Genomic DNA, 17,456 nt, shown 5'->3' with positions numbered 1-17,456 from the left:
TCAGTCGTGTCTGACTCTGTGAGACCCCATAGACGGCAGCCCACCAGGCTCCCCATCCCTGGGATTCTCCAGGCAAGAACACTGGAGTGGGTTGCCATTGCCTTCTCCAATGCAGGAAAGTGAAAAGTGAAAGTGAAGTCGCTCAGTTGTGTCTGACTCTTAGCGACCCCATGGACTGCAGCCTACCAGGCTCCTCCATCCATGGGATTTTCCAGGCAAGAGTACTGGAGTGGGGTGCCATTGCCTTCTCCGAATACTCTACTAGAACTTGGCTATTTCAGCGGGTGGTATCTTGAAACCTTAGGAAAGGTTATTTTATGTACCACTATGGCATATAACACCCTCCCCCTCATTAAAACTGGATGAGAGAGAAAGAAAAAAAATGAAAGTAAATCTTTAGGCCCTCAACCCAGTTTCTAGAGAGGAAAACGTAACAACTACCTAAAGAGGAAGATGCTAGGCTCATTCATTAGCTAAATGATACACTTGCTCACTACCTGGCAGTCAATGACACAAATGTGAGCTGCAGCAAAATCAGAAATGGATATGCGGTCAAAGACTGCACACTCAAGCAATCTTAATGCTAAAGATTCCATTAGCGCATCAAGTACTTTACATGAGCTTTTTATTTTCCAGGTAGCTACACCATCTAAACTGAGACTTTTAAATAAAGAAGTGCTGTCTAATCTGCACAGTATGAAATACCTTTTTGAGGATGATGTCAATGTAGCCTGCAATCAGCTGGGATATTTGCTCTCCTTCAGTGGTCTGTACGGAGTAGTAGCTTTCCTGATACTCCCCAAAATCCTAGGGGGTAAAAACTCACGTTAGAAGAAATACAGTCACATCACCAGTTTCAAAGGTGAGGGGGTCCAATCTTGGAACAAGTTCTGGCATAGATTCACTGTTCTTGCTCATCTCCCCTAAATACAACACCCTAAAATGTATTCAACAAACAATGGTAGGGCTCTGAAACCTGGAAAGTTGTATTGACTGGTGACCTCAGTATTCGAGGCACCACAATCTGATGAGTTCTCGAGTTTTATTTTATATCCCACATTTCCAAGGCTGGGTGCTGGAGAGGCCTGAACTTGGAACCTCCAACAGGAAGGTTATGAAAGTCTGTTCTCTCTGGCCAAGGGACCAGGAGATGGGAAGCCCAACAAAGACCTAATTGGGAGCCTCAAGCAGCTTCACAACTGAGTTGCTCATGGGCGGCTGCAAAGCAGTGAAAGCCTGGCCATCCCAGGCCCTTCTCCACAACCCAGGCAGGCAGGTGGTCTGATCGCTCTGCAGCAGTGGCCACAGTGAAGCCCTGTGTCTCCCTCCCCTCCACTCACCTTCTGTGTTCCTAAGAAAGGTCACCTGTTAATAGTAGGTGGCCATAGGAATTACTTTATTCCCTCATAGACAGCACTAGCAGGCTTTGAGCAGGAACCCAGCAATGTCAGAAGAACAAGGCAGTCCAGAACATTGCCAGGGCTCAGAAAATAAATTTCCATTGCCAACTCAAGTCCACAGAAGTATGCCAGAACATTGGACTATACACCAGACCTAAACAAGGTGACTGTCTACGAAAACAGAGATATAAAGAAGATCCTGATATAAAATCCATAGCATCTAAGATATAATTAAAAATCACTACGCATGTCAAGAACCAAGATGAATACAATGTAAGAAAAAAAAAAGATAATCAACTGATGCCAATACTGAAATGAATCAGATGTTGGAATCATCTGGTAAGAATTTTTAAATTTTGAATCATAAAAAATGTTTCAACAATGACAAAATCTCCTGAAACAAATGAAAACAAGAGGCTTAACAAAGAAATTTAAGTCATAAAAAAGAACCAGACTGAAATTTGCAAATAAAAAAATGCCATAATCGAAGTAAAAAACTCATGGGATAGATAAAATAGTACTGTGGAAATGACAAAGAACAGAACCAGTCAGCTCGAAAATAGACTGATAAAATTTAGTCAAGTGAAACAACAGAAAACAGGCAAAACAAAAGAGAGCTTCAGGGATCTGTAGGACAATTTAAAAAAGACCTAATATCCATATCATCAGAAACACAGAAGGAGAGTAGAGCCTCCTACTGTTGGACCAAAATATATACATACATTATATATATATATGTATATAAAGAAACAATGACTGAAAACTTATAAAAATTAGTGAATGATGTAAGCCTACAAATTTAAGAAACTAAGCAAACCCTACAACAGAATAAGCCTAAGAAATCCACACCAAGAACTTGTGAAAACTGGAGAAAGACAATCTTCAAAACATTCATAGAAAAGCAGCATGTTACCTATAAATGAACACCAACATGATGCCAGAAAGTTTCTATGCTGAAACAGCAGAGGCCAGAGAGAAGTGGAATGACATTTTTCAAGTGCTAAAAGAACTGAGAATCTCAAATTCTGTATCTGGCAAAATAATCTTCATGAATGAAGGGAAAATAAGAAGATTCTCCGTCAGCTAAAGGAAAACTAAAAAATTTGTTGCTAGCAGATTTACCTTTAAAGAATGGCTTAAGAAAAACTCTCTGAATACACAGAAAATGAAAACAAAAGAAAACTGGGAACTTTAGAAAGAGAAAGAGCAATGAGATGGATAAAAACAGAAGTAAATTATATCCTTCACCTCATGCGTTTTCTTCAGTCTTATTATGCAGATGAAGCAAAAGTAATACCATCTCATGTAGTGGTCAATGTATAATATATAGAAGAAATACTTAAATAATTATACTCAAAAAGCATGGCAGGTAAGTAGACCTAAATGGAAGGAAGGTATGTTTTCTGAAGATTCCTCCCAACTGGCAAGAGTCAATGCTCAAATTAGATAACTAACATTCCCACCAAGGCCCCTTCTTGATACGTTTTTTCTGATGCTCTGATGTAAGATCTTTCCTAGATGCAGATGTTTCAAGTGTTCATGAGAGCTGGAGAATGGTACCATTTAGGAGTTCTGAAGAAACTGACAAATTTCAACACTTTCTGATTCTCTTATGGCTCAATACACACTACAAAATAATTGCACTACTGATTTTCATATATCAGTGTGGCTGGCTATAGTGAGGGCCACACGGTATACTCTGCTAAAAGCAGATACTGAGGTTGGGAGGGAGAATTCAGAAGTTTAAAGGTCTGGAACAAACACACATCCTCCCGACATTCAGTGTATTTCACTTCAGGCATTTTGTTGTCATCGTCTCATTTGACTCTGGTAACTCTGAGAAACAGGTATTACTATTCCCATTTCACAACCAAGGACGTTAAAGCTCAGAGAGGAGAAGTAACTTGAGCAAAGGCATAGAACTGGGAAGGAAAGCTGATTTCGAACACTACCCCACAGTCTGTGCTATTCCCACTGTACAGCATGTCTCTTCATAGGCAGGCTGGGAAAACACAGCTTGGCAAGATGTCACAATTCTTAAGAGCTTATTTAGAAACTTCTAAAACTAGAGATGAGAAGCATCCCTACGGCCTCACAGCATCATCAAATTGCTTTTTAGGCTATACTGGGGATGGCATCAGAACCACAGAAGACCGAGAATCATCCTTGACTGGCTCTTTCTAATTAAGGAACTCAGACCGCCTTAGAGGACCAGAGATAAAGAGGTGGCTAAGGAGACCCAGCGCTCAGACATCTCCCTCACTTCTAGACCAGTGACTACCCCCACTCCCTGCCCTAGGGACCCCCACCATCTGTCCCTCTCCAAGGCCAGGGAAGCCCAGTGGGCTTGTCTTGTTTCCCCTGCCCCATGGTATCACCCAGAATATGCTAGCCCACTCATTGCTTCAGCCAGTCCCTACCAGTGTGAAGCTCTTGGGTGAGGCTGCCCAGCGCTTGACCGTGGTCAGTGGCCACTCCTGCAACACTTCCTTGGTCTTTTCATCCACACGCATCACTGAGTCTTTGGTGATCCCCAGCAGGCGAGGCACCAGCTTGTTCTTCCCTTTCATCTTTTCCTGAAACAGGAGGTACAAAGAATCAGTGCTCTTCCTCTGAATACATCTGATTTTTCCAAGTCATCAGTGATTTTGTGATTTTTTACCTGCGGTCAACTTACATCACTGTTTCAAAATAGGCGGGGCTGTTGGAAAATCAAGAGTTTTTTAAAGACTAGATAAATGACTCGTAAATTAAAGGGATGGAAGCTAAAACAGAGCTATCAGAAGACTGGAAGGATCCACAGAAATTGGAAAGATCCACAAGTTTTCTCTGCAGAGAGATACTGTCCAGAAGGTCAGGCTGCTCCAAAAACAGAGATTGTGACAGAAAAAACATATCCAGAGAAAAAGAAGTTAAACTGAACTCCCAGTAGCCACCTCAGTGAGTAACACAAAAAGGTTAATGTAGAATTTAAATATGGCACTTCAGCTATTTAGAATTAACTAAAATTGCCAGAGTAGTTATCTTCTCATTACTAAGCACAGATTTTTTTTTTTAAATATTCCCTGAAATATATTTCCATCAGGAGGCTTGGGTTTTGTTATTTTTAATGTGTATCTATGGACTCAAAATATTTTGATTGGTTTTAATAAGTTTTTAAAGAAATAGTTATCATACCTATTAAAATAATTTTTTAAAATAATAATTCCTACCTCATTTCATGCAAAGATGAGCACAATAAAGGACAGAAATGGTATGGATCTAACAGAAGCAGAAGATATTAAGAAGAGGTGGCAAGAATACACAGAAGAACTATACAAAAAAGATCATCATGACCTAGATAACCATGATGGTGTGATCACTTACCTAAAGCCAGATATCCTGGAATGCATAGTCAAGTGGGCCTTAGGAAGCATTACTATGAACAAAGTCAGTGGAGATGATAGAATTCCAGTTGAGCTATTTCAAATCCTAAAAGATGATGCTGTGAAAGTGTTACACTCAATATGCCAGCAAACCTGGAAAACTCAGCAGTGGTCACAGGATTGGAAAAGCTCAGTTTTCATTCCAAACCCAAAGAAAGGCAATGCCAAAGAATGCTCAAACTAAAGCACAATTGCATTCATCTCACACGCTAGCAAAGTAATGCTCAAAATTCTCCAAGCCAGGCTTCAACAGTACCATGAACTTCCAGATGTTCAAGCTGGATTTAGAAAAGGCAGAGATCAAATTGCCAACATCTGCTGGATCATCAAAAAAGAGAGTTCCAGAAAAACATCTATTTCTGTTTTACTGACTATGCCAAAGCCTTTGACTGTGTGGATCACAACAAACTGTGGAAAATTCTGAAAGAGATGGGAATATCAGACCACCTGACCTGCCTTCTGAGAAATCACTGAGCAGGTCAAGAACCAGCGGTTAGAACTGGACGTGGAACAACAGACTGGTTCCAAATAGGAAAAGGAGTACGTCAAGGCTGTATATTGTCACCCTGCTTATTTAACATATATAAAGTACATCATGCCAAATGCTGGGCTGGATGAAGCACAAGCTGGAATCAAGACTGCCAGGAGAAATATCAGTAACCTCAGATATGCAGATGACACCATTATGGCAGAAAGTAAAGAAGAACTAAAGAGCCTCTTGATGAAAGTGAAAGAGAAGAGTGAAAAAGTTGGCTTAAAACTCAACATTCAGAAAACTAAACTCATGGCATCTGGTCCCATCACTTCATGGCAAATAGATGGGGAAACAATGGAAACAGTGACAGACTTTATTTTGGGGGGCTCCAAAATCACTGCAGATGGTGACTGCAGCCATGAAATTAAAAGACGCTTGCTCCTTGGAAGAAAAGCTATGACCAACCTAGACAGCATATTAAAAAGCAGAGACATTACTTTGCCAACAAAGGTTCGTCTAATCAAAGCTATGGTTTTTGCAGTAGTCATGTGTGGATGTGAGAGCTGGACTATAAAGAAAGCTGAGCACCGACGAATTGGTGCTTTTGAACTGTGGTGTTGGAGGAGACTCTTGAGAGTCCCTTGAACAGCAAGGAGATCCAAGCAGTCCATCCCAAAGGAAGTCAGTCCTGAATATTCATTGGAAGAACTGATACTGAAGCTGAAACTCCAGTACTTTGGCCACGTGATGCAAAGAACTGACTCAGTGGATAGGACCCTGATACTGGGAGAGATTGAAGGCGGGAGGAGAAGGGGACAACAGAGGATGAGATGGTTGGATGGCATCACTAATGCAATGGACATGAGTTTGAGTAGGCTCCGGGAGTTGATGAATGACAGGGAAGCCCAGCATGCTGTAGTCCATGGGGTCTCAAAGAGTCGGACACGACTGAGCAACTGAACTGAACTGACCTCATACTCATGATACAGCAAATTCAAGATAGGTTAATAATTTAGAAAGAATATATAGTTGGATATTTTTGTGATTCCAGCGGGGGATGGGGTGGGATGTGGAAATGTATAGCACAAATGCCAAATAAAGGAAAAGATTAAAAGCTTTAACTATAAAATAGATGGACTTTGATATATTTTTTTTGAAAAGAGAGAGAAATGAAAGAAAGAGACCTCACCATAAAACATTAAAAGACAAATGACTGGTGAATAAATATTTACAACTAATAGGATGATAAAAAATTTCATATGCTTTATATGTCACAGGTTATCATAAATCAAACATACGTGGCAAAGAACATGATCAGAAAATGTTTAAAATTATAAAATAACTAGTTAATAAGCCATAAGAAGAAATTAGATAAATTTTCATGTATATATAATAGTTTATCTTTTATAAAATTAATGCTCAATTAAAGAAGGTATGAAAGAGGACCACTATTGATGGTGATTTAAAACAGCAAAACCTTTATGGAAGAAAATTTGTTAATGATTCAAAGCTTTAAAAATGTTCCTACTTTCAGTCCAACTTGCTTTTAGAAACTTATTAAAAAAGAAGTTACAAATGTGTATAAAGATAACAAAGCAAGAAGGCTTAGCTAGAGTTTTTCAGAGCAAAAAAATACAAATAACCCAAAATGTCAACTATAAGAGATTTGATAATTATGATATTCCAAACAGAAGACTACTCTACAATGGTGCATAATCATGCTCAGTCGTGTTCGACTCTTTGTAACCCCATGGACAGTAGCCCTCCAGGATCTTCCCTCCACGAAGTTCTCCTGACAAAAAATACTGGAATGGGTTGCAATTTCCTCTGCCAGGGGATCTTCCTGACCTAGGCATTGAACCTGTGTCTCCTGCCTTGGCAGGTGTATTCTTTACCACTGAGCCACTTGGGAATCCCTACTCTACAACTATTACAAATCATAGTACAGAAAAACAACTGGATTCATGATAATAAATTATTCACATTAAAAAAGTTTGTACAGCATGATCCTATGAAATAAAATTTTAAACAGTTTTTTTTTAGAAAATTCACTACATGAGGAAATGGTAGCAATGATCATCTCACATGATTTGTATTACTGTCCTGTGCTTTTCCTTACTCCAAAAATTTAACTTAAAACACATTTCTAGTGGTCAGGAAAAAACAAACTTTTCAAGATTATTTGCAAAAATCTAGCAATTCCCACAGCACCACTACAAAAGCAATATGCAGACAAATTAGCACAAAGTGTACAAGTATACATGGATGTGTATGCAAGGACAGGTACTTAAACCAATAGTGTGACCGATGCTTAATAAATATTATCATTAATTTTCAGAGCCTCCCTCAAATGTTGCCATCATCAGCACCATCAACTTCCCCACCTTGAAATGAAGGGGCCAGCAATGATAATAAGTGATAAAGCCAGGATTAGAACACAGGTCTGAGTACAAAAACATCTCTGACTTTAAAAGAGACTGTCTACCAGTTTACTACTTCTGAGGGAAACAATTAGAGAAAATGCAAAAATACCCCTCCCAGTTTCTGTGGGCGGTTCACAAACCATCAGACAGGGAAGGTCACGGCACACCTCCAGCTTCCTCCCAAGAGGAGGAGATAAGGGCAGTAGGAATCTGAGTGGGTGTCTGAGAAGGGGAATATAGCACTGTAAGAACCTCTGAGTCCTTAGGGAAAACTCAGGGACGAGTCAGATCCTTTGTAGAGAGGCTAGTTCCACCAGGGGTGAAATCAGTGCAGGGTGGACCATGCCAGGCAGCATCACTTGGCTTCAGGAGCCACTGGTTTAGTCATACAGGGTTGGCACCAGCCCAGCTGCCGGGCCTAGGAAGGAGATCAGAAATAAAATATGGTTTGCAGCTGTTGCCTTCCTGCTCTCAAATCTGCACCTCCCCAGTGAGGGGCTTTGGGGTGAGGCAACACAGGATTCTGATGGATTGCCCCGACTCCCGAGATCATTCTGGTCTGGGAGAGGAAACCACAGTGAACAAGCAAACAGCTTACAGTGGGCATTCCAGTACAAGTTCATAACTAGGGGTGCGGGAAGAGGGTATAAAAGAAATTCAGAAAACACTGTCACTCAGCAACAGGGACCACCATCAAGGGACACAATTATTTTTGAGTCTAACCGCAAAATGCAGAGCAGCTGGGGAAAGTTAAAACAGCAAGGGGCTTGGCTTTGTGCTAGTGATATAAGGGCTCCCCCAAGAGAGGATCTGCCTTAGAACCTTAGTGGCAGACCTACATAATAGGAGAAGGTCCAGAGGCAATAAGGTTCCCGCTTCCTCCCTAAATCTAGAATCTCAGTCCACCCCACACGTCTCCTCTCCAGTTTTCCAACTACAGACACCAGTATCCTTTTATCTCTGGGAGAAGACAGCAGGCTAGGCAGGATCCAGTGAAGACCCAACTCTTTTGTGCACAGACACATGTAGACTCTGGTTGCGATTCTGTGAGCTACCTAGCAACTTCTATCTTGAGGCAATCCTCATCAGGTTGGTTTTGTTCTGAGGTGTCAAGCTTGCGTAACTTAAAGGCAGGAGAAGGTATGTATTCTACCAAGGAGAGGTAGGATCCATTAATAACCCCAGCCTTTCTTCATTCAGGGGCTTCCCAAGTGGTGTGGAGGGAAAGAAGTGGCTTGCACTGCAGGAGCCGTGGGTTTAATCCCTGGGTCAGGAAGACTTCCTGGAGAAGGAAATGACAACCCGCTCCAGTGTTCTTGCCTGGAGAATCCCATGGACAGAGGAGCCTGGCAGGCTACAGTCCAGAGTGTTGCAGAGAGTCAGACGGGACTGAGAATGCACATGATCCTCTTCCAAGCACCTCTTAGCCGTTACTGAGGATTCAGTCCTGGCAGCTGGCTGTGATTAAGTCTGCTTAGCCTTGGGCTCTTCTTGCAGGTGTGTGTACTGGCTGATTCTTACATCACCTGTGCCTTACATCAGGTTCAGACTGGGGTGGAGGGATGCCAGTGGGCTAAGCTGTGGGCATGCTTTGGCTCTAAGCCCGACTCCAATGTGGCCTAAGTCCGTGAGCCTGCTGTGCTCACCAGAGTTCTACAGTGGCTTCCTGCCAAAGTGCTGCCTTGGTGCTTTGCTGTGTCATCAGTATGCTTTTCTTTTTTAATCTTTTAGGCACATGGCAGAGAGGGATGCTCAAAAGCAAAATGGTGTTAAAGACTCTGTTCATTAGCGGTTTCTCTCCCTAAAAACAACTGGCAATTCATTTTGATTTAATTCATGATTCTGAGTTGCTTTGAATGCCTTCTGTGATGCTTTTATAGTTCAGAGAGAAAAGGGTCAGCTCCCCAGGTTTCTCACCTCAAAGCTCTGGTTGTGGTTGCAAGGAAAGTTAAAGGCAAATTTATAAATCGGAAGGTTTACACAAAGATTTCTTGCAAAGAAACAAGATCTTTTGCAAGTCATGGGAAATGCCTTACTGTTCCTTATGGGGTTTTGAAAAACTTATCAAGATAAACTGCAAAAGATTTCAATGAAAGAGGAAGACTGCAGATGCTTACAGCTCCCATCTATTGAAATCATTTGTACAAGCGTCTCCTTTTCTATATTATTTCCTTTAAACCTCATAAAAAGTCAACGTCCTAGGTTAATAAACCGAAGTTTAGAAATGAAAGTAAAGTAACTTATGGAAGGTCAAACTATGTGCAAAGCCAGAATTTGAAACCCAGGTCTTCTTTCAGAGTGTATGTTCTTAGCCACTGAGAACACTGTCACGTAACAGGCTTATGAGAGTTATCCTCCCTACTGGGGCCAGCAAACCATGACAGGTACTAAAGCCAGTTTTCTGCCCCATCACCCCCCGATTTTTTTGGCCTTAGAGCTAAGAGTAAATTTTCTATTTCTACAGAGTTGAAAGAGATTCAAAAGAGCAATAATACTTCATGAAAAGTGAAAACATTATATTTCATAGTCCATAAATAAAACTTTACAAGAACATAACCAAGCTCATTTATTTACATATTGCCTACTGCTTCTGGGCTACAAGCACAGAGAGGAGAAGCACAGCCAGCAAGGTCGAAGACATTGACTATCTGGCCCTTTATTAAAAAAGGTTTCTAGCCCCTGCTCTGTATCATGATTCTAAAAGCCAATTAAAAGTTGGAGGACTCAGGGGCCAGGAATTAGGAGGCTGTAAGAAGGGCTAAGGAGTTGGCTAACCTAAAATTTACTAAATATCCCTATCTTCCAGCTACTATATTTATTTACATACATTATCTCACTTAATCTTCATTAGAGCTCTGTGATGACCTAGAGGGGTGGGATGGAGGGGATTTATGTTAATATTCAGCAAAAACTAATACAACATTTTAAAGTAATTATTCTCCAATTAAAACAACAACAACAATAATAAATGGGGAAAAAAGACCTGTCAGATTCTTCATCTGAACCTGTCAATGCACTACTTAAAATGCAAAAGAATTATAATTCCCATTTTTCACATGAAGAAACTGAGGTTTAAGAAGGTTAAAGATGTCTCTCCAAGTCATGAGTTTCTGCTATTTCTCACAGAGACAATATTATATCAAGAATTCTAGGCCAATCTTCCCAGCTCCAACACCCAAGCACTTTCTATTATAACAAAGAAAATACAGCATGAAGTACAGCTGACCCTTGAGCCACATGGGTCTGAACTAGGTTAGTCTACTTCTTGTCAAAAGTTAATTCTATAGAACTACATGATCCATGTTTGTTGAATCTACAAATGGGGACAGAATATTCACCAATATAGAAGGAAATATGATGGAAGTATCTATAAACATATCAAACTTGTTCTCTCACAATATATATATATGATTGATCTGAAGGCTGTGTGGTATAATTGTGTTCAATATCAATATCTACATTTTATAAATTATAATTTCATTGAGTTTTTTAATTTAGAATTCCGAATAGCCTATTCAAGTAATGAATGAATCACTCACTTTTAACTTACTTCTTAAATTATGCCAATGAACTTCCTTCAAGATTTAATGGTATGTTCAAATTGAGGACCTAGAGAAATATGTTATTTATGCCATTAAAACACATTCTACCCCTTATCCAAACAATTTTATGTGTATGTCTGCCATTCTGTGTGTGATCTCTTTTTACCATATATTCTAAATGGTTGCACATGGTTATACATACACACACATGGGTTATTTCATGTTTTTGACATATGTCATGTAAATTTACTTGTTCACTGAATTTAAAATAAATCTAAAAATTTTAAATGACTCTGTATATTGTTATAACATGTACAAGTATCTGCACACTGAAAATTACAAAATGTTGAAAGAAATCAAAGAGGATCTAATACCATGTTCATAGACTGAAAAACTCAACATAGTAAAGTTATCAATTCTCCCCTAATTGATCTATAATTTCAATGCAATGCCCATCAAAATCCCAGCTAAGTTTTTTTTGTGTGAATACAGACAAGGTTTTTCTAACATGTTCATGGAAAGGAAAAGGATCTAAAGTAGCTAAAACAATTCTGAAAAAGAAGAAAAAAGTGAAAGGAATCATTCAGGTTGAAGTTAGGGCATACTATACAGTTAAAGTGATCAGGACAGTGTGCTATCAGCAGAAGGACAGATACGCAAATCAGCAAAACAGATTAGGGCACCCAGAAATAGATCCACAGCAATATATTCAAATTAATTTGACAAGGATACAGAAGCAATACAATGGGGAAAACACCTTTCAACAAACAGTACTGGGGCAACTGGACATCCACAGGTCAAAATGAACCTTGATCTAAAACCTTCACACTTCATACAAAAACTCAAAATGGACCAAGGACAAAAATGCAAAACCATAAAGTATTTAGAAGTAAACATGGGAGAAAATCTTTGGAGCCTAGAGTTAGAGCTCTTTTAAAATTTTTTTAATATATTATTTGTTTTTGAGTTTTTCTGCTTTTAAAGTTTTATTTATTTACTTAGTTTGGCTGCAATGGGTCTCCGTTACTTTGTGTGGTCTTTTCTAGGTGCAGCCAGTGGGGGCTGCTCTCTGGTTGCAGTGTGCGGGCTTCCCATTGCAGGGCCTTCTGTTTTTGTGCACAAGCTCTAGGGCACGTGGACCTCAGTAGATGCAGCTTGTGGCTCTAGAGTGTGGGCTCAGTAGATGTGGCACATGGGCTTAGCTGCCTGATGGCATGTTGGATCTTAGTTCCTGGACCAGGGATCGAATCTGTGTCCCCTGCATTGGGAGGCAAATTCTTAACCACTGGATCACCAAGGAGAGTACCAGACAGAAACTCTTAGATGTAACACTTAAAACAAGATTCATAAAAAGGAAAACAATGATAAAACACTTGTCATCTAAATTAAGAATGTGTATTCAAGCCTGGCATGCTGCAGTCCCGGCAGTTGCAAAGAGTCGGACATGACTTAGTGACTGACTAAATATCAACAAAATTCTGTGAGAGATCTTGTCAAGGAGATAAAAACACAGCTACAGACCATGAAAAAATATTTGCAAATCACATTCAATGAAGGACTTGGATCCAGAATATATAAAGAACCCTTAAAACTCAACAGTAAGAAAAAAAAAAAAATCTAACTAGAAAACTGGCCAAAAAAAACTGTGAACAGACATTTCACTGAAGGGGATACACAGATGACAAATAAGCACAGGAAAAGATGTTCAAAGTCATTAGCCATTAGGGAAATGCAAAATATAACTGTAATAAGATTTCATAAAACATATCAGAAAGGTAAAATTAAAAAAAATGATAAAACCACATGCTGGAGAGGATGATAAGAAACTGGATCACTCATATTTTGCTGGTAAGAGTGTAAAATGGTATAGTCACTCTGGAAAATAGTCTGGCTGTTTGTTATAATGCTTAATGTGTTCTTACCATATGGCTCAGCAATTGTACTCTTGGGCATTTATCCCAATGAAATGAACACTTCATTCACACCAAAATCTATACACAAATATTTATAGCAGCTTAGTTCATAATAGCCACAAACTAGAAACAACCCAAATGTCCTTCAGAGATGAATGACTAGACAAACTGCTACTTCCATACTACGGGGTACTACTCAGCACTAAAAAGCGATGGGGCTATTGATGTACATTATGACTTGGATAGATCTTGAGGGATTTCTACTAAATGAAAAAAAGAAGTCAAAAATTTATGTATTGTATGATTCCATTTATGTGGTACTCTTGAAATAACAGAATTATTGAGACAGAAAAGAAATTAGAGGTTGCTACTGGGTAAAGAGACCAGGGGAAGGGAGCAGGGTGTGAGGAGAAGCAGGAAGGGGTGGGAGGTGTCTATGGCCATAAAAGGGTAGCACAAGGTATTCTCGATGGATTAGAGTTCAATATCTTGATTACAGTGGTGGTAACACACATCTACACTTGTGAGAAAACTGCACGGAACTAAACACACACACATAAGTGAGTACATATAGAACACAAAATCTGATTAAGGTCTATGAACTGTATGTACCAAGGCGGTTGCCTGGTTGTGACATTGTACTCCTGACATGTTACCATTGAGGGAAAATTGATGAAAAGAGAACTCTCAGCATCTTTATAATTTTTAAAATGCTGCTGCTGCTGCTAAGTCGCTTCAGTCATGTCCAACTCTGTGCGACCCCATAGACGGCAGCCCACCAGGCTTCCCCGTCCCTGGGATTCCCCAGGCAAGAACACTGGAGTGGGTTGCCATTTCCTTCTCCAATGTATGAAAGTGAAAAGTGAAAGTGAAGTTGCTCAGTCGTGTCCGAGTCTTAGCGACCCCATGGACTGCAGCCTAAGAGGCTCCTCCGTCCATGGGATTTTTCTAGGCAAAAGTACTGGAGTGGGGTGCCATTGCTATTGAGATATAATTCGCATAGCATACAATTCACCCACTTAAAGTATCTGATTCAGTGGATTTTGGTATCTTTATAGATATGTGCAACTATCACCATGGTCAATTTTAAAATATGTTCATCACCTAAAAAAAATTCCTGTACCATTAGTTATTACTCACCTATGTCCCATGATCCCACCCCACTCTTAAGCAACCATTAATCTACCTTCTGTTTCTATGGATTTGCCTTTTCTGGACATTCTATACCAAAGAAATCTTGTCATAGGATTTTTTTGTTTTTCTTGTGAAGAAACCTTCCTTCACTTCACATACCAGTTCCAAAATTCATCCATGCTGTAGTATGAAGCAGTACATTTCATTTCATTTTATGACCAATTAATATTTCACCTCATAGATGTATGACTTTTTGTTCATCCATTCATCAGATGATGAATATGTTATTTCTACCTTTTGGCTAAATGCAGCTATATACTTTCATGTACAAATTTTTCTGTGAATATATGCTTTGAATTCTCTTAGGCATATATACCCAGGAGTAGAACTGCTGGGTCATATGGCATCTCTATGTTGAACATTTGAGGAACTGCCAGACTGTTTTCTAAGGTGACTGAACCTTTCCTACCAGCAGTAAATGAGGACTCCAGTTTCCCTACATCTTTACCCATACTGGTTACTCTGACTTTTTGATTCTCTGCATTATTTTTCCAAGTTCCTGTGAATCTATGGTTATTTCAAATAGTCAAAAATATGATTCCATATATCTTTGCTAAAAGATAAACAAACATAGCAAATATTAATAATTTTTCTTCATTTCCTAAAGATATGTGTTTAAAAAAATTTTTTTTAACATATTACCACACTTCCTAGAATGCACAAAATAATGTTAAAGGGTAACTTGCTCTGATCTCAATTTCTGCAAGTTTCTCTCTAGCACTTCTCTGTTGAGTAGAATGCTGGTGATAGGTTTAAAGCATTCTATCCTATTGAGGAAGTATATTTGTATTCTAGAATTTTACAGAAATTTTTATAATGAATAGTTGAATTTTATCAAACACCTTAGGAGTTTTATTTAAAATGATCACATGATGCCATCTTTTCTAATTTTCTTTAGATATAGCTGATTTAGAATATTATATAAGTTTAAGGTGTGTAGTATAATGATTTGATATATGTAAATATTGAGAAAAGTTTACCACAGAATGTTAAGCCATCCATTACTTCACATAATTACCTCTTTTTAGCTGTTATGAGAGCATTTTAAGTGAGAATATTGAAAGCAACAAAGGAAAAACAACAGATAATACACAAGGAATTCCCGTAAGACTATCTACTGATTTCTCAGCCAAAACTCTGCAGGCCAAAAAAGAGTGGCACAATAGACTGAAAGTGATAAAAGAGAAAAACCTACAACCAAGAATACTCTACCCAGCAAGGTTCTCACTAACATTTGATGAATAAATCAAAAGCTTTACAGGCAAGAAAAAGCTAAAAGAATTTAGTACAACCAAACCAGCTTTACGACAAATGCTAAAGGATCTTCTCTAGGTGGAAAAGAAAAGTCCACAACTAAAAAGAAGGAAGTTACAACGAAAAAGCTCACTGGTAAAGGCAAATATACAATAAAAGTAGGAAATCACCCACATACAACTAGTAAGGAGGATAAAAGACAAAAGTAGTAAAACCATCTGTATCCACAATAAGCAGTTAAGGGATACACAAAACAATTATATGTAAAATACAATATCAAAAACAGTAATCATGAGGACAGAAGAGTACAAACGCAGAGGATCTAAAATGTATTTGTAATTAAGAGATTAGTAACTTAAAACAAGTAGGTATATACATACGCTGCTATACAAAAAGCTCATGGTAAGTACAAGACAAAAATCTGTAATAGATATACACCGACAAAAAAAGAAAAAGGAATCCAAACCCAACACAAAAGATAGTCATCAAATCAGAAGAGAACAAAATAAGAAAGGGGAAAAAACAAATCCAAAACAACTACTGAAATGGCAATAGAAATATGAAAAGTGAAAGTCACTCAGTCATGTCCAACTCTTTGCAACCCCATGGACTATACAGTCCATGGAATTCTCCAGGCCAGAATACTGGAGTGGGTAGCCTTTTCCTTCTCCAGGGGATCTTCCCAATCCAGGGATCGAACCCAGGTCTCCCACATTGCAGGCGGATTCTTTACCAGCTGAGCCACAAGGGAAGCCCAATAGAAATATACATATTGGTAATTAGCTTAAATGAAAACAGACTAAATGCTCTGACCAAGACACCAAACAGCTGAATGGATACAAAAACAGGACCTGTATATTCGCCACCTACAAGAGACTCATTTCAGATCCAGAAAGTGAAAGTGAAGTCGCTCAGTCGTGTCCAACTCTTTGCGACCCCAAGGACTGTAGCCTATCAGGCTCCTCTGTCCATGGGATTTTCCAGGCGAGAGTGGGCTTCCCTGGTGGCTCAGATCCAGAGATACATACAAATTGAAAGTGAGGAAATGGAAAAAGGTATTCCTTGCAAATGGAAATCAAAAGAAAGCCAGAGTAGCAACACTTAGACAAAATAGACTTTAAAGTCAAGAATCTTACAAGAGGCAAAGGACACTACATAATGATCAAAGGATCAATCCAAGAAAAAAATATAACAAATTGTAAATATATATGCACCCCAATATAGGAGCACCTCAGTATAAAACACAAATGTTAACAGGCATGAAAAAAGGAGAAATTGACAATGACACAATAACACAGGGGGAGTTTAGCATCACACTTATATCAATGGACAGTTCATTCAGACAGAGAAATCAATAAGGAAACACAGCCCTTAAATGACACATTAGACCAGATGGACTTAACTTGATATTTACAGAGCATTCCACCAAAAGCAATAGATTACACATTCTTTTCAAGTACACATGGAACCTTCTCCAGGATAGATCATATGCTGGGCAGGATGTAAAAATGAGGAAGTTACTGGAAGAGTTTCCTCGTCAACTCAAGAACACACTCTCTGCTTGTTCATAAACTGAATTTCAAAGACCCATCTCTGTCCTTCTAGGTTGGAAGGCCAGCAATTTGCAAGAAAAAACAGATCTGAAGGCCACAGAAAATCTGCAAACCCATCTGCTGCTGCTAAGTCACTTCAGTCGTGTCTGACTCTGTGCGATCCCATAGACGGCAGCCCACCAGGCTCCCCGTCCCTGGGATTCTCCAGGCAAGAACACTGGAGTGGGTTGCCATTTCCTTCTCCAATGCATGAGAGTGAAATCGATCAGTCATGTCC

General features: G+C 39.2%; 1 protein-coding gene across 12 annotated transcripts in view; it reads right to left on the bottom strand.

The window, feature by feature from the left end:
• The window catches only part of TLN2 (talin 2), a 499,482-nt gene that overhangs the window by 167,213 nt on the left and 314,813 nt on the right, over positions 1 to 17,456 (bottom strand). For all 12 annotated transcript variants that reach the window (XM_010840783.1, XM_010840793.1, XM_010840795.1 and 9 more), the window contains 2 exons: positions 3,821 to 3,976; positions 706 to 807 (listed from right to left, as the gene is read on the bottom strand). In XM_010840783.1, the coding sequence (XP_010839085.1) occupies positions 706 to 807; positions 3,821 to 3,976 (258 nt within the window). The remainder of the gene's footprint in view (positions 1 to 705; positions 808 to 3,820; positions 3,977 to 17,456) is intronic.

This window comes from Bison bison, unplaced genomic scaffold (genome assembly GCF_000754665.1).
Source record: "Bison bison bison isolate TAMUID 2011002044 unplaced genomic scaffold, Bison_UMD1.0 scf7180017864146, whole genome shotgun sequence".
Taxonomy (NCBI): domain Eukaryota; kingdom Metazoa; phylum Chordata; class Mammalia; order Artiodactyla; family Bovidae; genus Bison; species Bison bison.
This window is presented reverse-complemented; position numbering and strand designations above follow the sequence as displayed.